The sequence below is a fragment of the Rhizophagus irregularis genome, chromosome 7 (genome assembly GCF_026210795.1).
Source record: "Rhizophagus irregularis chromosome 7, complete sequence".
Lineage (NCBI taxonomy): Eukaryota > Fungi > Glomeromycota > Glomeromycetes > Glomerales > Glomeraceae > Rhizophagus > Rhizophagus irregularis.
This window is the reverse complement of record NC_089435.1, coordinates 1971587-1996541: the sequence shown is the minus strand read 5'-3', so window position 1 is coordinate 1996541 and position 24955 is coordinate 1971587. Positions and strand designations below refer to the sequence as shown.

The following is a 24955-nucleotide window of genomic DNA, read 5'->3' as shown; positions in this document are numbered from 1 at the left end:
TGGAACAGTTCTGTCAGTCATTTTATAAATAAAATGGTGGCTATAAAGTCATACAAGTTGTGCTAATTTAGCTTTCAATTTTAGATTTGACATGAACTTTCAACTTAAAGCATCTAAGTTTATACTTTAGTGTATATATTGTTATGAAAAATTTTTTGGTTTCAAAATGATTACGAGCAATTATAAGCAATTCATACATTTTGGAATCTAAAATTAGAAAGGTGACATTAACAGGATCTTATTTTTCCAAAGTCACGTGATTTTACGTAAAAAATTTTAGAAACAAAGTTAAGTTCCTGGTGGTGTGATATTGGATTATTAGATAGTACTGACAGCAGGGGTCATGTTTAGCTTTGGGCCTCTTCTGTTGTTTAACACGCGTAAAGTGTATAAAATGCAACTATTCCGGGATTAGATTCAATTCATAGGATTCGCTTATGCCTTACTGATATGTTGCAGTCATTGCTTTGGCAATTTCCGCAATACTAATAAAGATTAAATTTTTTTAAAAAAATGTTTTTCATATTATTTTATGAGAAAAGATGCCATTTCAGCATCTTTCTATTTTTTTAATGGAAAAAATGCCGAAAACGGCTTTTTTTCATATTTTCATATTATTTTATGGAAAAAATGCCGTTTTAGCGTTTTTTTTTATGAAAAAAATACCGAAATGGCATTTTATATCAATTTATGAAAAAAACCGCCGAAACAACATTTTTTTCATATTAACCTAAGAAAAAAAATGCCGAAATGACATTTTCATATCAATTTATGAAAAAAATGCCGTTTCAGCGTTTTTTTTATATCAACTTGTGAAAAAATGCCATTTCGGCATTTTCATATCAATTTATGAAAAAAATGCCGTTTCAGCCTTTTTTTTCATTTGACTTATGAAAAAAATGCCGTTTCAGCATTTTCATATCAATTTATAAAAAAAAAACGCCGAAATGACATTTTTTTATATTAACCTAAGAAAAAAAATGCTTAAATGGCATTCAGTTTTATTATTTTATGAAAGTTTCGATAATTACTTTGATGTTCCAGTATGATGATCACTTGTTATTTTTCGAAAATTTTGAAAAGAATTATCAAAAAACTATTATTTGATGGCTTAATTTAACATGCAGCAAAGGTGACACACATAAGCCTAATTCATGATTTTACTCTAATGAATCCATTATCAATTTTATTTTTCCTCCTATATATATATATTATATATATAATATACATATATAAAAAACATTAAAGTAAAAAAATTTCGCTCAAAGGACCTCCGCCGATCATTTTTTTTTTTTGACAAATATAGGAATTAAAGTTGCCGATTTTGTGATCATCAAATTAAATTCTAGGAAAATTTAACGTAAATCTCTTAGTGGTGTCAAATAAATTTTTCGCATATTTTAGAAATTATCCGGTAGTACTTGCTTAATAAGACGATGACTCAGATCAACAAGCTGCAGCAGCAATTTATATATAAAATTAAACATTTAACAAAATTGTTAAACCTTCTCATTTCTTTTTTTAAAAAAAAATTATTAAAATTATGAATGATAATAAATTTTTACCGAAATTATCTCAAAATTTACTTGATATTTTAAACGATGAAGAATATTATGATATTACTATTGAAGTTGGTAATGACCCTTATATAAAGATATTTCGTGCTCATATGGTTATCTTACATTATCGTTCCACTTATTTACGAAGAATTTTGTCTACCATTAAAAAGAAAAATGATGGAACTTTGGTTCATATAAAATTATCAAATATTTTACCTGAAATTTTTCAGATAATCTTGAGGTAAGAGTTAAGAGATGAATTTGAATTTAAATTACAAGAGTTTAAATTATAAAATGATTATATAATAATGTATATGAATTCATACTTTTTTTTTATTTTAGATATATTTATAGTGGAAGAATTTCTTTGGAGGAATATGATAATTCGGATATAATTGACGTCTTATTTGCTGCAAGTGAATTCGGTCTCCAAGAACTAATCGGTGATATACAATCCTTTTTGGTTAAAACTAAGGCAGATTGGATGAAATCAAATTTTAATTTGATATATAAAACAAGCTTTGAGAATGATTCTTTCTTGGAACTTCAAAAATTTTGTACTGATTTAACGTCTAAAGAGCCGGATAAAATATTCAAATCACCAAATTTTTCTTCAATTCCAGAAAATCTTTTAGTTTCACTTATTCAAAGTAATAATCTTCAAATGAGCGAAATTAAAGTATGGGAACATGTGCTAAAATGGGGACTTGCTCAAAGTCCTGAACTTCCTTCTGATACTACAAATTTTTCAAAAGAAGATTTCAAAACTTTAAAGAATAATGTGCGTCAATGTATTCCATTTATCAGATTTCATAATTTATCTTCTGAAGAATTTTCGGATAAAGTATTACCTTACAGGAAGATTTTACCAAAGGATTTATTATATGAAGACTTATTAAAATATTTTATGAATCCTAATAAAAAATCAAAACCTCGTATTGTGACTACCAAAAAGATTGATATTAATTCCAAAATTATTACAATTCAACATGCTGAATTAATTTCAAAATGGATCGATAGATTAGAAATTACAGATGAGATAGAAAATGCATACAAATTTCGATTGTTATTTCGTGGATCTCGTGATGGGTTTACACATAAAAAATTTCATAAAATCTGTGATAATCGACCTCGTACTATAACAATTATTAAAGTGAACAATAGTAATGAAATTCTTGGAGGATATAATCCAATTGCATGGAAATCCAATGACTATGAATTTTTTGGTGCTACTAAAGATAGCTTTATATTCTCTTTTAAGAATAGTGTCGATGTTGAAAGTTATATTTTAAGTCGTGTAAAAAGTGAAAAATATGCCACGTATAACCATAGTGATCTTGGCCCATCATTTGGTGTCCGTGATCTTGATTTATATGGATACACCGGTCATTGTAATGGTACTGATTACGAAAAGCAGATCAGAGAATCTACTGATAAATTTACTGTGGAAGAATATGAAGTATTTCAACTTATAAACTAAAATTGAATTTACAATAGTTGATGCGATTTGAACTTTTCTTATATTATTTAATATTTACTATTCTTTTTTTTTATTTTTATTGTATTCAGTTCTTACTTCCTTAAGCATTAAATTGTTATGAATTGTAGTTAATGAAACGTATTAGAATGTTAGTAGGCTATTTGTTATATTATAAAAACTGTGTTAACCGCCTTATATATTATTATCTGTCCACTTCTTATCCTAGTATCTAGATATTTTTTCCTATAAAATTTGTAAAAATTACAATACATTTAATAATTTTAATTTATCCTACCATTCTAAACATGTTTAGAATTTGGTATGATGTTATTTTAATATCTTGAATGAATTTATAAAACTCTACTTTTTGCTCGTTTAATTCATAATTTTTTGAACATCAAAATTAGTAGGTTTTTATTACATAATCCATAAATAAAATGATTTAAAAAAAATATTTTTTACTTTAAGTTACTTTAAAATAAAAGGAATTTGCTGAAAAACTTACCCACATCCGTCCATATAATCTAATTTCATTGATAGGGATTAAATCATAAGACGTTTTTAATATCACTTTAAACAGTTTTCTCTAATTTAAATTAAAATTGAAATATAAGAAAAAGAAATTGGTAATCATTATTTAATGATTAAATTTTCTTTATTCTAAATAATAAGACGATGGATTTAGGTCAACAAGCTGCAGAAGCAATCATAACCATTTAACAAAATTGTTAATCCTTTTCGTTTCTTTTCTTCTCTTTAAATTTATTAGATCATCGATAAATTTTTACGGAAATTATTTCAAAATTTACTTGAAGTTTAAACAATGATGAATATTGCGATGTTACTATTGAAAGTTAGTAATGCCACTTATATAAAGATATTTCGTGTTTCGTATGGTTACTTTTCTATTTATTTACGAAGAATTTTGACAATCAGTAAGAAACAATGATGAAACTTTGGTTCATATAAAATTACCAAATATTTTATAAGGTAAGTACTAAAAAAATTGTCAAAATACAAATTACAAAATGAATAAATGAATATATAACAATGTATTTAAATTTACGCTTTATATTTAGATATATTTTATGGTGGAAGAATTTCTTTGGAAGAATATGACACTATAAATATAATTAAAATCTTGGTCGCTGGAAGTTATCTTGGTCTCCAAGAACAGTTCACACCCATTTATAATAATTTTTGATCGAAATTAAGGCAAATTATATAGAAAAAAATTTAATTTGATATATCAAACAAGCCTTGAGAACGATTCTTTCTTGGAACTTCAAAAACTTTTATTGATTTAATGTCTAAAGATTCAGATAAGACTTCAATTCTGGAAATAAATTTTGGTTACAATTATTCAAAGTGATAATCTTCAAATGGACGAAATTCAAGTATGGAATGTGTTTTGCTCAAAACTCCGAAGTTCCTTCTGATCCTACAAATTTTTTAAAGATTCTAATACTTTGAAAAATAATTAAAATTGTATTAGATTCTATAATTTAACTTCTTGATGAGTTTCAGACGAAATTTTATCTATAAAAAATTTCACAAAAAAGAATTATATAAAAGTTTGTAAAATATTTTTGTATTCTTACAATTAATCAATTAAAAAATCAAAATCTCGTATAAAGTTTGTGACGGGTCTAACGTTCATAGCGCTGTCACGAGTTCGAACACTAAACAATATATACCTTAAACAGTTCAGTTTCGATAGATTTCAACGTATCAAAAACTATAAAAGACTATTAAGGAAAATAATATTGATTCCAAAATCATTACATTTCAACGTGCTGAAACAATCTCAAAATAGGCCGATTGATTAAAAATTATAGACGAGGTAGAAAATGTATATAACCTTAAATTTGCTTTGTGGATATATTTGATAGTTTTCCACATATAATCAATATCATATCATCCTGTAACGATTGAATTAGAAATTTTTAAAAATTCGTTAGAAACAGTAAAAGATTATTAGATTACAAGTTCAAGAAAAATATATTGTGAACTCAACAACGTGCTTTGGGAGTATGATATGTGGTCAGCGGAATCCTTACGGCCAAATATTATATCTAAAGGTGGAAGATGTTTGAGTGACTCTTACGGGATACGTGTCATGTTTGATACTGCACCAAAACGAGTCCTGATGGAATTAGTGGAAAAATAAAAAAAATCTTTATATTATATAAGTTGAACGAATAATTTCGTGAACTAACAATATTACTACGAAATGTAAATAAAGAACGTGAAAGTGGAGCTTTATCACCATATTTCTCGCCGATATCTTTATAGGAAGGTCTAATGAATTTTTGCACGACTTCCACGACTATACGATGAAATGGATTGCTATCAGACAATGAATTTAGTTTCTTGAATGAATCCGAAGCAGATAACGTAAGGTCAACTAACTACGAGAATGGGTTTGGATTAGGATGGATAAGGGCTAACAATTATTAAAAGTAAAAGATAGTAATGAAATTCTTGTAGGATATAATTTAATTGTGCGAGAATCTAATGAATATAGCGAAATTTGTGAAGAAGCGCTAAAAATTGTTTTATATTCTTTTTTAAGAATAGTGATAAACATAATATTTAAGTTATGTTTAAAGCCGTGTAGAATACATCCAAATGTTATACATATGTAACCCGGCAATCATTTTTTTCGATGATTGTATATACTCACGTGATACCGTGATACGGTATATACTTGTCTTTAGTTTCTTTTCAAGCGCTGCAAAACTTCATAAAATAAATAAATATATATATATAATAATAAATATAAATATAAATATTAATAATGATACACAAAAAACATTTTTCATTTGTCTTTAAATAAATAAAATTTTTCTTTTTAATGTATAATGACATTATTATAAATTATTATTAATTAAAGATTAATACTTAACTCTTAAAGCGAGTGCGTTATTTTGTGGGAATATTGAAATTAAATTATTTTTGACGATCGTTAGCTATTGGTTCAAAGAGATATATTGATTTATTTAATTTAATCGCTATATCATTTGACTGTCCTTTGTCATGGGACTTATTTATTTTTACAAAATAAGTTTACCGTTTTCATGGGTGGTCCAATATTTGTGCAGGTATCTATGAAGATCATACATATTAAAGTAACGTCTTTCCAAAGTAATAATAAATATAACGATAATAATAAAGGAAAAAAGGCTTATTAAAAAAAAACTTACAAAATTGTAAAAAAGGCATTTATTTGTTAATGAGACTACCATACGATGCTTGTGATTATTAAATTATTAATCAATCATTATTCTAATTGGATCGGATTTAATTATTTGTTTGTTAGTTAGTATATTATTTATTTGTATTACAATCGGCAATCGCAACTGCTTCATCGATTTTTTTTTATTTATATTCGGTTTTTTAAACATATAAATAAGACCGTTGTATCAAACTATTAAACCTATAAGTTTTAATATAAATAATAAAGTTCCGGAATTTTAGTATATTTTAATGATTAATACATATGTGAATTTAACAACATTCCATTAATATTTGTTTACCGTATTACAAAATTTTCAAATAAAAGCATGTTGATCATGTCAACATGTGAAACGGGAAGCGGAGAAACCGATGATGCAATGAAAACTGCCACTCAAAAAATTACGAAATTTTAGTAATTTAGTAAAATTTATTATTTATGTATCATGTGAAATACAGAATAAAATCCTTTCTTTGGTGTATTATAAAAATTTATCCTACTTCAGTTTTTTAATTTGTATCATAATTTTTAATTACTGTATATACTTTAAAAATTTATGATTCGTCGTTGAAATTTATTAAATTATCATGAGAAAAATGTTGGTGATAGTCTGCTTCAAGAATTTTGTCCCACGTGTTTATCATACCATGAACGTTTTATATTTGGTATTTTAACATTGGAAAAAAATGATAAATCCATTTGATGAGTTACGTACCCACGAATCTTTCCTTTCTTAATTCAATATTTTTTAATATTTGATACATACATGTATCCCTTTTTCTAAGTTTATACCAATGAGGTCACCATTTTGTACACCGTCATACCATCGTACAAAAAATAAAAAAGTAAAATAATAGTAAAAAAGTGGTCCAATCCTAATTATGTTCTAATATTAGTTTTCAAGATAATTTCACCTATTTAAGTTTAGAACAGTTAGAAACGGTTAAATTTGTGGTAAATCAAATACGATATACTTCCAGATACTATGATTTTAGATATATTAATAAAAGTATAACACTCTCTATAAGGAAAAAAAATGTTTGTGCTTCCAATAACAATAACCAATCCGAATGAATTATTATCTTTCATTGCATATAGGTTTGTTATACAAAATATGTACAAATCCTGTATAAATATTAATAAATGATACAATATATATTAGACATCCTTTCATCCTTTCTCCCCCAAAAAAATTCTAAAAAAAAAAACTTTTTAAAAATCCTCTCGTATTTAAAAATGGTACAACTCAACAGAGACATAATTTTAATGATATTAGAACAATTAAAAGATGATAAACCATCTCTTCGTTGTTGCCTTCTAGTAAATAGAACTTGGTGTGAAATTACGGCACCCATGTTATGGAAAACACTCGGGAGAAAACGTCTACCTGATAATGTAAAGACTAAATTATTTAATGTAATAATTTCACATTTATCTGAAGATTCGAAAGGTATTTTGAAAGAGCAAGGAATCGATACGGAAGATTATGGACCACCTTTATTTAATTATATTAGTCTTTGGAGACATTTGAATTTACGACTTTTAGATGATATGATTTATTTAAGAAAAACTAAAGATTCAAATATGAATATTATAAGAAATGAAATTTATAAATTGTTTATTAACAAAAATTCAAAGTTTATTTCACTCTTTATTCCAGCTAAGTTGGAAATTCAAATTGACAATTTTCCGGATGCTGATAAATGTTTTTCGTTTCTCGAACTATTTAAGTGTGATAGCAGTATCAAGAAACCTATCTTAATAGGAATGTCTAATATAATTACTTCAATTAAAAAAATTAAAATTGAAAACTTGTATCACGGAAAGATTGTTAATTCTGGATTCGATAAATTAATTAAAGCTCAGAAAAACTTGAAGCAAGTCTGCTTATTGGGTGATTCAAAAAAGAAGAATGAAATATCACTCGAAGATTTGTTAAAAAATAATGTTAATCATATTCAACATATAAATTTAGGTTGGAATCCTAATACGGAATTTCTTTCACATTTTGCAAATTTAATAAGTTTGAAAATTTATATGAAATCTAATAACCTTGAGAATAATCATTTTCATTTAAAATCTTTAAATTTACCTAATATAAAATATTTAAAAATTTCTGGTGTACCAGTAGAAATATTAGCAGATATGATAGATAATTCGGGTGGTCATCTGGTTGAAATTAATATCAAAGAAACTAATGATAGACTCATCAAATCAATTTATAAAAAATGTAAAAATCTTAAATATCTTGAATTATCAATTGAAAATAAGAATCTTTTAGAATTTGAGAATTTATTAATTAATTGTAAATATTTATGTGGTTTAGTTATCGATAATGATAGTTCTATTGATATCAATAGTTTATTTGAAATTTTATGTAATTCTTCCCCGGTTGGTTTATATAAATTCAAATTTGCTTATTATGCGAAATTTAATTTAGAACCCTTGGAATCGTTTTTTAAAGATTGGGATAAAAGGCATCCAATGTTATTAAAATTAAACACTTTTTGGATGAAAAAGGCGCTTCAATCTCAGAAACTTTATCGAGAAATTTGTAATATTGTAGAAAGATATAAATCAAAAGGAACAGTAAGAAAAATTGAATTTCTTGATTGTGATAATTTTTTAGAAGATATTGATAGTTTAGAATGGTTAAAGAAAAAATCTCGACTTTATAGAGAATATTAGAGACGGCGGATTTGATTTACTGTATAAATAGTTTTATGTATTATATTATTATAAAATATCATATATTTATAACAATTTATTAAATATATATTTAAAAATAAAAACTTTTTTGAGTTATAACACTGTTATAACGTACATGTTTTTCACGTAAAAAAGTTAAGTGAATGAAATTTATTAATTCATAAATTTATAAATCCAATTTACCCGACATAGATTTTGATTTAATTCCGGCCAAGATTTTCATAATTCCAGCCCAAATCGTCTATTTTCAGGGTGCTTAATAATCGCAAAATACGATATCGCTTATTGTCGCACAAAATAATCCGATTTGGCAAACTAGCTCGTAGTTTTTTTTTTTTATAAATTTTCGTGATTTTCGTTTTTTTTTTTTTTTGTTTCTCTTTCTTACCGTAAATATTTTAATATTTTTTGACAATTTATATTTTTTATAATATTTCAATTGTAAAAGATTATTTTAATCGAATAAAAAAATGTCTAAGCTTAATAAAGATATTCTTTATTTGATATTTGAAGAATTTCAAGATGATTTAAAATCTCTCTTTTCTTGTTTAATGGTTAATAAATCTTGGTGTAAAACAGCAGTTCCAGTTTTATGGAGGAATCCCTGGTCTTATAAAGGCAACAATTATAGGATTAAAAGTTCTTTATTCACCATTATTGTTTACTACTTATTTGATTCTATTAAAGAATTCATAACAAGTAAAGTAATCCAATTACCTTCAATTTCGAACAAATCACTCTCGTTTGATTATTTATCTTATTGTAGAAGTATTAACGTAATTACTATAAATCGTATAACTTCTATTGGATCAACTTCAGCTTATGATCAATTTTTTATTCAAGAAGAATTTTATCTTTTGTTAATGAGAAAATGTCCAGAGTTGAGATATTTGGATATGAGATCAATTAAGCATCAATTATTTTACTTTCCGGAAGCTAAGGCTCGTTTTGAATCGCTATGTGAATTAAAATGTGATACTTCCATTGATTCTTCATACTTTTATGGATTATCACGTTGCTGTAAAAATATACAAGTATTAATTATCACTAATAAAGTCATAATTCCTAATCATGGATTAGTCAAATTAATTGAAGTTCAGGAGAATTTAAAGCACTTTGAATGGAATGATGATCTTTTTGAAGATTATATTATAGATGATGATGAGGAGGATGATCCTTACGTAGGAATTCTTCTTGCACTAGAAAAAAATGCAGAAAATATCAATTGCTTAAAAGTGTCCTTTCAAGAATTAGATGATTATCAACATTTATTATTTCCAAACATACTTTTAAAATTCTATAATCTCAAAGAACTAGTAATTGGTGGTGATATTTCTTTTAATAACGATCAATTAAACAAATTGAAAATGGTGGTTTATAAGAAACTTGAAATTATTAAAATAGATTATAATGAATCTATTAATAAATTAGATTTTATTTCTAGTATAGTCGAAAATGGTGGAGAATGTCTTAAAAAAATTTTATTCAAACCTAATTATGATGCTCGTGAATTTAATGATTATTCACTAAATTTTATTCGTAAAATTTATCAAAATTGTCCTTTAATTGAATATTTATCAATTTCATTTTCACCAACAACAGAGCAATTCTCTGAATTTGAAAAATTATTAAAAATTTGTAAAAATTTAAAATCATTATTAATAGTTATACATAACTCGGGAAAGGTGGAAACTCAAAGAAAATTTTTGAAAAATGGCGATAATTTATTAAAATTATTAATTAGATCTGCGCCAACTAACTTGAGAGAAATTAGATTTTATGATGATTTTAAATTTTCTTTACCAAACTTGGAGACATTCTTTAAAAATTGGAGTGGTAGACCCGCACTTTCCTTAACTACAAATGATCCTATTTATGAAGGAATACAATATAAAGAATTGATTAATAAATACAAAAGTTCTGGAGTAATCAAAGATTTTAAATATGTAGTATTTCGTGGTGGAGTTGATTATCGTCTTTAATATGCTTTAAGTGATGATATGATGATGTTGATACAATAATCGAGTGTTTGTTTTTTCTTGGTAGCAAAAAGTTTGTTAGTCTATATATATATATTTTTTTTTTTGGTAGTAAAGTTTGTTAGAATTATGGTAAGATAAATTTTATGTTACTAAAGGCGTAAAGTATATTTTAAAGTTTGAATTGACATCGTTCAACAACATATGGGGACCCACAGGAAAAGTCGGGGCTCGGGCTTTAGTCTATATTTTTTTTTTTATTGGGAGATCAAATTATCGTTTACTGTAGACATTTTGTATAGGAGTTATAGGAGTTGATTAATAAATAAAATGAATTTATCGATTTACCGTAAATTTTAATTAGAATTTTTTGGGATGTTAAAGAAAATTTATTTTCTAAATACACTTTAATTAAGAGACCATCTACGCATGATTTTTTTTGGGGTTCAATTCTCAATTAGTTTTTTTTAAAAGTAACGTCGACTCAAATTGTTATAATCTTTGACAATTGTTCGTAAGCGTTTAAGTTTTCCATTGCAACTGCCAAGCGTAATCCGTCGGGCATCCTTGAAAAAAATAATAATGAATAGCGTCATGGTAATGTCATGGTCCGGATTGTTTGTTCGATCGGAAAGTATCTCTAGTTAATTTTTATCAACCTATATCAGACATATTAACGCTAACCTGTTGAATGTCTTTGTGATATTATCATCCATACTGTTTTACAAAACTCTAAGTTTCTTGCTAATATAAAAGTACAGTACTTGTATAACTATATTAGAGCATCGGGTCGGGCGGGTTGATCCAGGTTAACAAATTTATTGATCTGATATCTCGGTTGATAACGATAAAACAATATCATATTGTAATCTACAAAAAATATTTCATTTATTCCGCAATCAAATCATTAACATTCTCCTTTTCTCGAATATTTACCTGAATTACAGTATATTTAAGTAATTTCGCCAATTCATCAGAATATTTTACAAAAGCAACGGTACAGCTCTTGGAGGTAAATTTGAATGAATTCCTTAAGGAAAAAAGCAAAAGGAAAAAGGAATGTTAGTTTAGTCTCTAACCTATCATCCGAAATTTCAGCCCGAAATCCAAGGGAGCGCATTCAACTCATCGACCGTTACTTCACCGACAATCATTCAAACGTTTCGTCGATAGGATCATCTCTGTCACCGATAGTATCATCTCATATGGTAATTTTAATAAAATTAAATTTTTTTTTAAAAAAAAATAAGCATATTATTATTATGTTTTTAGTATAAAAATGAAACTTTTTTTAAATATTATACTAATTATTAATATTTACCTCGAATTTTTCGCCGAATCCCTTTTCCAAGTCATCCATTTCGTTGAAGGGCATTTCGTCGAAAATGTTGTTGATTAACATATTTCCTTAATCATTAATAATTCGATATAAAGAAAATAAAAAATGTTCAAAGAAAAATTCTCTTTAAACTATTTATTTTCACCTGTTTTGGAAATTTGATGAGTATGATGAATTTGTCAAATAAAACTAATTTTCTTTGTTTCAATAAAAAAAAAATTAGGCAAACGCGACTTAGTATAATATATAAATAATTCGTTTGCCTTTTCTAAAAAAATAAAAAAGAAAATTAAAAAATTACATATCTTCGGAAAATGTCTTTCGCTAACTAAAATAGCCATTCGGTAGAACGTCTATTCGCCGGGAAAATGGTATTTAAGCATCTCTTGCGTTGAAATAGACTTCGGCGAAAGTCCGGATATCAGCTGGGATGAGCAAAAATTAGAAAAAAAATAGTTCAATTCTCTTTAAAGTAGCTTTGCACTGGTCGTTGGAGTGGTCGGCGAAGTAATTTTCGGTAAGATTAACCAGATCCGACTCCAAGTCCAGGAGACGTTCCTAAAAAAAATGTGCCGTTCCTGAAATTTGATAAAAAAATAAAAACAAAAACCCTCACCGTCTCGCTTACCTTTTAATTTATTAGAGACTAAGGAGATTGGTCATTTCGTAAAGTGGGTTTAAACTTTTTTACGAAGAATTTGTACTACTTTTTTCGTATAAATGTTTTAAATTTTCTTTTATTATTTTATGAAAACATTTCTAACATTACAAATTTTTTTAAATAAATAATTTTCTATATAGATGACTAATAAAGAACGCAATAATTGCTATAAATAAATGATAATAAAATAGATTCAATTCTAATAAAGGTCGAGATCAGAGTACTATTTATATATGTTCGAGTTGATGTTGCCCCAATCAAAAAAATAAGACGCAATTATCTGACCTTACCTAACCCGTTCTACTCTTCAAAATTCCTATTGATTATTACATCAAGCGCTAGCCTTTTTTTTGCATCCTTATTTCCATCTTTAGCAGCGATATTATATAGATTGAATGCTTTTTCTTTATCAATATCTGTTCCAATCCCATTTTCATAACAGTATCCAAGTATGTATTTTCCCTTTAAATATCCTTTATCAACTGATTTTTTATAATGTTCAAATGCTTTAACTTCATCTTTTTCAATACCAATCCCATCTTGATAACATTTACCTAAACAATAATATGCAACTTCATATCCATTCTTTAACGCTTTTTGATACAAATCAAAGGCTTTTTCTAAATTTTTTTCTATTTCGTTACTTCTTTCATATAAAAATCCAAGATTACATTGTGCTTGACCATAATCTTGTTTAGCTGACTTTTCATACCATTCAATTGCTTTTTTTATATCTTTTTCAGTCCCTTTGCCTTTTTCATAAAGATATCCTAAACTGTATTGTGCAAGTTTGTTTCCAATCTCTGCTGCTTTTTTGTACCACTCGAATGCTTTTCCAAAATCTCTTTTCATTCCTTTTCCATTTTCATATAGACATCCAAGTTGATATTGTGCATTACTATTATTTTGTTTAGCAGATAATTCATAATATTCACGCGATTTTTCTAAATTCTTTTCAATTCCTTTACCATATTCATAAAAACTACCAAGCTTATATTGAGCACCGCTATTTTCTTGCTCGGCCGATTTTTTATACCATTCGGCTGCTTTTACTATATCTTTTTTTACTCCTTTACCACTTTCATAACAAAATCCTAAATTATATTGTGCCTGTTCATTTCCATTTTCTGCTGCTTTTTTATACCACTCAAATGCTTTATCTAAATTTTTTTCAACTCCTCTTCCATTTCCATATAAGCACCCAAGTTGATATTGTGCACAAACATAATCTTGTTTTGCTGATTTTTCGTAATATTCAAATGCTTTAGCATAATTTTTATTAATATTACCAATTCCACCTTCATAAAATTTCCCCAACTTATTTTGTGCAAATTTGCTTCCATTTTTTGCTGCTTTTTTGTACCATTTAAATGATTTCTCTAGATCTTTTTTGACTCCTCTACCATTTTCATATAAATATCCAAGTTGGTATTGTGCATAAACATTATCTTTTTCTGCTGATTTACTATAACATTCAAATGCTTTATTATAATTTTTTTCCACTCCTTTACCATGTTCATAAAAATAACCAAGTTTATATTGTGAATTTTTATTTTCAAGTTTAGCTGATGCTTCATAGTATTCAAGCGCTTTTTTAAAATCTTTTTCTATTCCTTTACCATATTCATAAATACAACCAAGAGTATATTGTGCATCACTATTTTCTTGTTCAGCTGATTTGTTATACCATTCAATTGCTTTTACTATATCTTTTCTAATTCCATTACCATTTTCATAACAAAATCCTACATTATATTGCGCTAATTTATTTCCATTTTCTGCTGCTTTCTTATACCATTTAAACGCTTTTTTCAAATTTTTTTCAACTCCTCTTCCATTTCCATATAAACATCCAAGTTGGTATTGTGCAAAAATATTGTTCTGTTTAGCTGATTTTTCATAAAACTCAAGCGCCTTATTATAATTTTTTTCTACTCCTTTACCATGCTCATAAAAAAAACCGAGTTTATTTTGCGCATCACTATTTTCTTGTTTAGCTGATTTTTCATACCATTCAAATGCTTTGATATCATTTTTTTCAATACCATAATATTCACTTTCATAAAATTTACCTAAACTATATTGTGCAATTTTATTTCCATTTTCTCCCGCTCTTTTGTACCAATTAAATGCTTCAACATGATCTTTTTCTAAGTTTTTACCATGTTCATAAAAATTACCAAGTTTATATTGTGCATCACTGTTTTCTTGTTCAGCTGATTTTTTATACCATTCAATTGCTTTTTCGATGTCTCTTTTAATTCCTCTGCCATTTTCATAACAAAATCCTAAATTATATTGTGCTAGCTTATTTCCATTTTCTGCTGCTTTTTCATACCATTCAAACGCTTTTTCCAAATTTTTTTCAACTCCTCTTCCATTTACATATAAACATCCAAGTTGATATTGTGCACAAACATTTTCTTGTTTAGCCGATTTTTCGTAATATTTAAATGCTTTGACATAATCTTTTGTAATATTATCACTTCCACATTCATAAAATTTACCTAAGTTATATTGTGCAAATTTATTTCCATTTTTCGCCGCTTTTTTGTACCATTCAAAAGCTTCATCTAAATTTTTTTCAACACCTCTACCGTTTTCATATAAACATCCGAGTTGCAATTGCGCATTAACGTCCTCTTGTTTAGCTGATTTATAATAATAATTGAACGCTTCAGAATCATTTTTTTCAATGAAAATTCCATTTTCATAAAATCTACCTAAATTATATTGTGCATTTTTGTTTCCAATTTCTGAAGCTTTATTGTACCAATAAAATGCAGCTTTTAAATTTTCTTTAGTTTCTATACCATGTTCATATAAAGTTCCTAAATAAACTTGAGCAATAGGATAATCATCCCTTGATGCCTTTAAAAGTAATTCAAATGATTTATTAATATCTTTTTTTATAATAATATTATTATAATAAAGAAAACCAAGAAAGAAAATATATTGAGATGATGATTGATTTTCTATCAACCAATCATAAATATTATTTGAAATGGGTTGTTTAATAAGAGAAATATTTTTATTAATAATTTGTCTCATTATATTAATTTCATAACCAATTTTATCTTGTATTTTAATTATTATTTTAATTAATTCATCGATAATCATTTTAACGTCATCTTTTAAATCGAAAATCTCTTTAATTAAATAATCACTTATAATTGAATTATTATTATTATCATCTTTTATATAATCTTCTTTCATAGGTATAATAGAATTTTTCTCGTGTTTCGACATTGTTGTTAGTAAAAAAAATTAAATTTTTTTTGTTGATTGGTTAAAAAAAAGAAATTTTTTTTTTTTTTTTAAAAAAAAAGTTATTTAATTAGGATATGTTAGAAAGTCCTATTTATAAAAAAAATATATATATTTTTTTTTTGATTATTAATTCATATTCGGAAAAAAAGGATTAATTTCCGTTTTAAAGCCTTTGTTTCGATAAATTAAAATTGGAAAGATATAAAAATTTGATTATATCCGAAAAATTAAATTTTGTAATACACTATAAAATTTAAAATGGATCTATTATAGTTACAAATTTGGTATAATACATAAAACGAACAATATATCTATTAGGAATATCATTGCTATAATTAATCACAAGTTCTGTGGTCGCAATGACGCAAGTCATTGATAAACAACAATCAGACGATCACCTTATTATGCAAAGTTGATTCTTTCTTTTTTAATGGGGTTTTCTCTTTCAAACAAATACCATTTAATTAACCATTTATATTCACGGCTTTTACATTTTTGGTTCAAATGCATTTTCTTTTAGACTGTAAATGAAACATGTGAAAAAAATTTTGTCTCAATAAAAATCGTTATTATTGAATATATATGTATTTTTTTTATCTTTTGTTTTATTTTTATACTAGCTTACTTGGGAAATAAAAGTACTTAAAATTCCAATGTTTAATTATATTAAACTGAGAGGTATGGATAAATTTCGCAGTAAGAATCTAATATTGCGTTATTTTGTCATGGTGCGTAACTTTATTCAAGACGTCAAAGTTAGTTTAATTAACAAAAAGTTTACTTAGTGTCTACTTTTTTGGATCAAAATTCCATGAGCCAATTTATTGTAACATATTGTGACTGTTGTGTCTCGGATAAGTTAGATTACATTTTGCTTCAGCTGACAGCTGAATGACATTCAGCCATATAATGCTAATCTTAACATTTAAGGCATTACAATACCGTGATTAGATGTCACGTGTTCGGTAAATTCGTATCATGAATTCGTTATCGAGGGCACTGTACTAAAATTTTTTTTCCTATACTCTGAAATAACCAATTTGAAGTTTAATTATCTTTTCTTTTAAATTAATAGTTAAATCCTAAAAATATATTTACTTTTTTGCTTTCAGATTACGATTTACGAAATCGCATTATCTAAACTGAGATGCAAAAGGGAAATGTTATTAGATTCATTTTGAGAATATAATAAATATAATGGTTTTTAGTATAAAGTATAACATTCGAATTCACTTTATTGATATGATATACTGTACTACGTACAGACTATCTTTAATACAAAGGTGATTTGAAAAAATTCAGTCCTTATTTTCGTATTCTCTCCCTTGCTAATGTTCCAATAATTTATGCTTTAACAATTCACCCCATTTATCTTTTATACCCGATTGAAGTAAAACCTCCTTAACAACTGTAACGGCTGAATTCAAGGCACCGATAATCCATGCATGATATATATCAGTATGTTCACCAGCCCAATGTATATTAAACTGATTATTGGATACAATAGATCCTCAAATTGTTTTAGTCCAAAAAGTGCAAATGCTCCAACAGTAGTTGGATCATTTGGCTAATAGATAGATGAATTGCCACGACCATCAAGCCACTCTTTGCCTACATCTACCTCTGTGATGGAGAATCTTAAGATTTTTGGCATAATTTAACATTCTCTTTTTGTGGGTATGGAGAGTATTTTGCTGCATCATTTGCCCAAGTGTATGAACCAAGTAGGATTGCGGGACCATCTTCGTCTGGATTACCCTGATCATCTTTATAATAGGATGGATAGATCATGGTCCGAATTGGAAGGTCAGTCGATGAGCTACCACCAGCGATAGGTCTACTATCTTTTTCCCAGAATCGAGATTTAAATTTTAAAAAGATCTTTGCAGAATTGTCATAATTTAATTCTCGAATCGCTCGTCTTCTGATATAATCAATGTCATCATTTCTGTCTAGTTTATCTATGATTTGTTTTTTGTAAATATTTGTTAATAGTATAAATAAATCAATGATGACCACAATAAATTTAAATATATATACTAACCAGGCAATTCCCATTGACGAACGACACCAAAGGGGCTATCATATACTTTTCCAGGTTTTTTTTCTATCCCATGTTTTTCTTTCCAATAAACTCGTATCTTACCATTATTTTCATTTTTCAATTTAAAAACTTTACAATCATACTTTATGTACTTGTCAAGAATTGGCTTAAATGCATTAGGGAATCGTTGCATTCCATATTTTATTGTTTTTTATTCTTGATTGTCATGTAAAAATATATAAGCATCCATCACGGCCTCAGCAAATGAAATTTTAAATAATCCTGTTGCAGCCTCTGTCATTTCATTGCGCCAATAGTTTGATCGATGTCTTCTTCATATGATACTCTTCTAAAAAGGTATCTTTTGAGGTAAGAATAAACGCTGTACTTGCCAACTTCCAAAAGTTCTTTAATTCTTTTATTGATGTCAGCATCCAGAATTTTAAAATAATACATCAAGGAATCGGCCAAAAGTATAAACCTGTAATCATTACTAACCGAGTTTGTAAAACCAAGCTTTTCGAAGTTTTCAGGATTGGTTGCGTATCCCTGGGTCATAATTTTATTGGAATCATCGCGTTTGTTGTTGTAGAAATATCGAACCACTGAATTATTCGTTTCATAAAAAATGTTTAGTTGATCGTAAAATTCAATCAATAAGTAATAAAACAAACTTACTTCTGATCGGTAAAGATGATCAATTTTGTAATCTCTTTCATAATTATTTTCGTTTTTACTGTTTTCTTCATTCAAATAGTTAATAGTATCGAATACCATCTGTGCCTTTTGGTAATCTCATGGCTCCAAGTTCGCCGTACAATTTATCTTTTGTAACATTATCAGAAAAATATTCTGTATGAACACGCCCACCTACACGTTCTTGACATTCAAGTATTTCGATATTTTTAAGACCAGCTATATCTAAGAGTAAGGCGGCGAATAAACCTGTTGATATCGTAATAATATGATTAAGAATTTATGATTAAAAACTCCCCAAATCAGAAAACTTATGTATACCTGACATTCCTGCGCCAATAATACAAATCTCTGATTATAGAAGAAATAGTTAAAAATTTGTTACAATAATATATAAATTCGGTAAAAACAGACATTACTTTGATCAATTGGCTGTAGTACTTTAGGCTCTATAGGGCAACATGGAGCGAAACTAAAATCTGGAATTCTATTGTTATTTAAGTGCAAATAAAAAAAAATATTTTTAAAATTATTGGTATCATAATTGGTTTATAAAAACGTTGATAGTATACATACACTTTACTATAATATTCATATCGAACATCTTGAGGTATATATTTTTTTACGAGGCGTTGGACGAGGTATATTATGAGGTGAGGAGTGAATAAGAGACATGAGTATTTAATTTTTTTTATAAAAAATGGTAATGAATTAGAAGGACTGAAACATTCACCTTTGTTGGATCATACAAAAATTAGGAATTCATTATATCTATCTAGTCTTACATTCAAAATTCTGGATGTGAATCCTTTTTTACTGGATATGGTGGGAAGAAGACCCTGAACTGTGTATGAAACTGGTCAGGTCTCAGATTTTTATGCAGAGCGACCAAAATATTTGCGCTGATCTCTCCTTTTTGAGATAAATGTTAGCCAGCGTTAAGCCCGAGAAGATAGATTTAAATGTCATTTATTTATGCATAACTAGGGTCTTGTGGGAAGTTTGATGCATAAATTTATAGCTTGCGTCTACTGACCAAAGAAAGGTTTAAAATATGCAAAAAAATGAATGAAACGTGCGCCAACTCGCATATAAATGATCTTCTGATCATCTGTTTATGGTTGTCATGATGAAAATTTGACAAAGAATATTCTTTCACAGCCCTTTAACAAATTAGTTCAAGTTGAAGTTCAGACAATTTACCGTATACAAAATTGATCAATCCAATGCATAAATAAAGAATGTCCGGAAATTATGTCCGGAAATTATGTCCGAAAATTGGCATTAGCCCTAGATTGGGCTAGATTGATCGCGAATTTGCGGTCAGTCATACCGATCTACAAAAATTGGTGTTGTAGAGGCGGACTTTATCTAATGATATTATTAATTTTGGGCGCAGTATTTTATTTAATTTGACCATACAAAATATTAACGATCCGGAAATGACGTTTGGTTAATTTACATGGGTAATCAAATTAATTAAAGTGCGATATCAGAATTAGGAGGAACAATGTGATTACGTGCGAGAGACTCGAGAGTATTGTAGAATTTAGTAGAGGAATTTATTTAGAAATTTTTATTACCATGCGTTTTCGAAATTAGTTAATTAGTTTAGAATAGGAAACTTTAATTTTTATTGGTTCTTAAATATATTTACGTAGGCTCAGAAGTGATTTTAGTTTACATAATTTAGAAATTAGACTCTCTCCTGAAATTTTACATTTTTAATATGAGTCTTAAAACTTGGAAAAAGCATATTTTATCCACTAATAACAAAACTTTATTCGGTACACCACCTGAGTGGCAATAATTAAACAACCCATGCACGTAAAGGTGCGAGTGGTCCCTACAGTGTCGATTTTATAATAGACGACACATTTACGTATATAGCTGATCGTAATTGTGCTCAATTGTAATTACGATCTGACTGGTTATACAAAGGGGGTTCATGTCCGTGCCCAGAAAGTGTTCAGAATGTTGCAATTTTCCGGACATTTTCCATTTTCTTCATTTTTGACGACGATTAATCTACATATTTTATTTATCGCTTCAGACTAATGACAACTAGTATTTACCATCCGAAATTATCAATATACTATGTACAGTATGTATACCGTATATATTTTTTATTTTTTCAAGGGAAATTTGATATCTTTATTGAATTAATATAATATAGTATATACTAAATAAACTCGACTAATATTAGCAAGAAAGCTAGGATGGGAACTCTAAATTTTGTCAGTGTTCTGGCAGTAGGCTTTTCTCAACTCAACAAAATAGGATAATCAAACCCAATGAAAGCTAGTAACTGACCTTTATAACTTCGGACTAGGGACGATGATTTATGGCATTTCACAATATATCGCAAAGTCACAAAATTTTGCAATTAACATAAATTTTAACATTACTAACCATATAATTTCACAAAATGTTATTCTTTATACTCAAATTATCGACCATTTTAATAATGTTTTAAGATGGTACTAGTGGTTATTTCCTTATATAGTAATTTGAAAGATCAAATTCACTTTTATCGCACATAAAATTTGTCTCACATTGTCGCAAAAAATCATAGTCCCTAGCTTTGGACAAAATTGCAATTGGATTGAATACAACAGCCATATATTTATTCAATATTTCACTATTTTCTTTTTCATAAACGACCAATAATTTTAGATAAATTTATTTGATCGATTCAGTAATTAATTCTAATTAAATTATTTCCTTTTATATACCACATCTTGAAAGATCTTACTTTTAAGGTTTATAATTTATTAGAAAGGGTTGACATTGTAAGTGCTAATGAATAAGCAAATGCATTTCGTATGTTTTTTTATTTAGATGGTAGAATCCAATAGTTCATTTTTTGTTGATCTGTGTTTTATTTCCCGTAAATGTAGCAAATTCACGGAATTTATAATCTCAAAATATAAATAAATATTTACCTTGTTTTTACGACAAAACGGATAAAATTTTTTATAGGCTCTACATAAAATTGTCGTTGCATTTAAAAAACCTTTTTCTGGTTAATTTGGATTTTTTTATTTATTTTATTTTTATTTTTAAAATTGACAATGACGGGAGCTATACAGGTTTGAGGGCTGAGCCCAGGTTAATTTGGTTCTGCCTGCGGGAGCAGTCACGTGACCGTAGCATTGCCTAATTGTTCTTCACATGAATCTTAATTAAAAATGAGTTTGATGCTAATATTATTAAATGAATATTAAAATATGTATTAAACAGTAGAAAAGAATCTTATTTTAATTGACATAAAATAGTCAAAAATGTTTATGTAATCATACTATTTAACTAATCGATGGACCACTAACTAAAAATAACTATGACCCGCGTATAATCATACATTTGTTTTGACGTAGTCGATCGGCGGGTAATCTGGTTTTGTACACATAATGAGACTTTTTTTTGCGACTTACAAAACTTACAAAAATAGCAATGCATAAATTCAGCCCTTATATTTGTGTTCATGTGTAAAAAGCGTCTGAAAAAGCACCATTTTGTACGATTTATGTCTTATTATAAAAAACACAAAATAAACAAAATGGTGCTTTTTCAGACGTTTTTTACACATGAACACAAATATAAAACAAATTAGCACATTTCGTTTCTTATTTTGATGTTTTGATATCTTAATCACATTTCTATGGGATATAAATTTAAACGTCCCCAGAGACGGTATATTTTATAAAAGAATGTTATTTCCCATAGGTACTACATTAAACAAAGGGTGGCTTCTGAGGGGAATCATGCTACTTGGAATTTTGAAGCTATTTAAGGTATCTCCCAGAAAATTCCGATAAAATTGGTCATACAAAATTCTATTATTAAAGAGGCATAATTAAAAGGATATACTATTATTTTACAACTAAGTAAACTAAGTCTTTTGTTGTTTTGATGTTCTTAAAAAATGTAGGAAAAATCATTAGGTGTTTCCTAAGAGGAGAAAACTCTTTAGTATATTGATGCAAAGACTGTAGAAAGGTGCAGAAAATTGCGGATAACATAATAATAGTGTACTTTATTTTTTTTTGTATGTACTTTTGATTCATAAGAATAATTTTTTTATATTGTTTAATATCAGAAGAGTATTTGAAAATTTATTATATATAAAAATTTTATCACATCGGTATAAAATATTTTTATTAAACAACTTTTAATTATAATTTCAATCAAATGTTAGAATTGGATATAGCAAATTGAGGCAAGCTCATTGCAGCACTGCAGGGTACATCTAGCCAGGTTGGTCCAGCAATGGAGATCTCATCCTCCTTGCATTCTATATTTTTATCATTGCCGTTTTCAAAATGGCTGAAATTTATGTTGATCATGAAAGCGGGGACATAATAAATTTCCAAAAACCAAGAAAAAAATATGTGCAAGATCATAGAACACACTTATTTAGGTTGATCAATTGATAAAATATCACATGATTGCTAATCATTTTGTTTTTGCAACCTTTTATTTTTAGCACAATAAAAAGGTGTATTTTTATGATCCTGTGTTACATTACATACATTACACATCTTTTCTTGTGTCTTTTACTTTGTCAACACCTTACGTGATCGGCATCAATTTCAACCATTTTGAAACGACGATGATAAGAACTTGTCACAACGTTCAGAGAATGTGAAACGACTATGCAATGTGACCAGATCATGAACTTCTATATTCGGCAGATAAATAATTCTTTATATGACATCCTAAATTTGGTTAGCCGTTAACAAATAGTAAGACAGAAATTCGTTATGTGAGTTATTTGGGTACCCTGTAAAACTTAATTGTGTTACTTTATGGAAAAATCATAGAATGTAAAAGGTCAACATTGGCTGTTAGTATATGTAAAAGTGTTGGACGTAAAACTAAAAGAAGAATCTTTATAACTGCTTTATTACCAAGTTTACACAGTTCAAATGAATTTACAAAAAAAAAGAGTATTCTTTATTAGAATCGTATATAATATTTAAATGAGGAATTTAGTTTTAAGTTACCATATGTAAATATGAAATATGAGACCCTGTAAAGTGGTAAAGGCCTAGTACGTAAGAGCCTATTACTTCACCAAATTGTTGTTCACAAGTTGTAATCCAATTTCTCCGATATATTTAATGGAGGATTTGAATGGCACTGTGCATAATGTTTGCTAAAACTTGTCTGTCGATTGAGTAAGTCCATCGCGATTTGTAATTTGCTCGATCACGCAATATATATTTTCTTCTTTGAAAATTATATTTTTTGCTCGGTAGTTAATATTTTTTGAGTGGATAAAGACTGGATGAAGCCACTAGACACCTACACACTTAATGCCGGCTAAAATTTTATTATATACGGTTATGAAGGATTATAAAGAAATTTGTTTATAAAATAATTGGACTTCTTTGACAATTATCCATAGATATAAATACTGATAAATGTTATTATTTTAAGATTTATGTGAAGTATGACATGACATACTAGTGTATTTGATTCATTCAGTTAATTGTCTGAAAAAACATTTATTGCCATAAAATGATATAAAATGCCGCATTACGTAATTACGTCTAATTAAATAATCAGTAATAAAATTAAAATTTCAATTAAAAGAGATTTTATTGGTTAATAACGAAGTAATTCGGAAATATAAAAGGGAGATAAAAAAGATTAAAGGATAGTAGGCACAGTACTGAGAAACCCACAAAATAATTTATAAATTTGATCACCGTTATGCATAAATGCATATGATTGTCGAAGGGACTCACTGAAAATCATCTCACCGACAATCAACTTACCGACAATCAACTTACCAATGGTCATCTCCTACATGTACAATAGTTTCACCGATGATCATTTACCGCCAGGATCGATCGCTGACGACAAGTGCTAAATTTTACATAAAATATCATTTTATAATAAAAAGATTTATTGGTTGTTTTTTTTTGTATTTTTATTGCTCAATATTACTTCATAATATAATAACCAGTTTATG

The 24955-nt window shown here is 27.4% G+C and overlaps 5 protein-coding genes across 5 annotated transcripts; 3 read left to right on the top strand and 2 right to left on the bottom strand.

Annotated features, from left to right (window-relative positions):
* Window positions 1–1543: 1543 nt before the first annotated feature.
* On the top strand, window positions 1544–3482 carry OCT59_027234 (uncharacterized protein; the record flags this gene model as incomplete). Its single annotated transcript, XM_066136823.1, has 2 exons — window positions 1544–1800; window positions 1902–3482. 2 exons carry the CDS (start codon window positions 1544–1546, stop codon window positions 3037–3039), a joined length of 1395 nt encoding a protein of 464 aa, XP_065993273.1. The 3' UTR covers window positions 3040–3482.
* A 4031-nt stretch (window positions 3483–7513) lies between these two features.
* OCT59_027233 (uncharacterized protein) lies at window positions 7514–8965 on the top strand (the record flags this gene model as incomplete). Its single annotated transcript, XM_025324854.1, has 1 exon — window positions 7514–8965. One exon carries the CDS (start codon window positions 7514–7516, stop codon window positions 8963–8965), a length of 1452 nt encoding a protein of 483 aa, XP_025184135.1.
* A 394-nt stretch (window positions 8966–9359) lies between these two features.
* On the top strand, window positions 9360–11316 carry OCT59_027232 (uncharacterized protein). The gene has a single exon (XM_066136822.1). It carries the CDS (start codon window positions 9457–9459, stop codon window positions 10966–10968), a length of 1512 nt encoding a protein of 503 aa, XP_065993272.1. The 5' UTR covers window positions 9360–9456; the 3' UTR covers window positions 10969–11316.
* A 1949-nt stretch (window positions 11317–13265) lies between these two features.
* OCT59_027231 (uncharacterized protein) lies at window positions 13266–16214 on the bottom strand (the record flags this gene model as incomplete). Its single annotated transcript, XM_066136821.1, has 1 exon — window positions 13266–16214. One exon carries the CDS (start codon window positions 16212–16214, stop codon window positions 13266–13268), a length of 2949 nt encoding a protein of 982 aa, XP_065993271.1.
* Window positions 16215–17873: 1659 nt separating this feature from the next.
* On the bottom strand, window positions 17874–18472 carry OCT59_027230 (uncharacterized protein; the record flags this gene model as incomplete). The annotated part of the gene is made up of 2 exons (XM_025310264.2): window positions 17874–18196; window positions 18280–18472. 2 exons carry the CDS (start codon window positions 18470–18472, stop codon window positions 17874–17876), a joined length of 516 nt encoding a protein of 171 aa, XP_025184136.2.
* Window positions 18473–24955: the final 6483 nt, after the last annotated feature.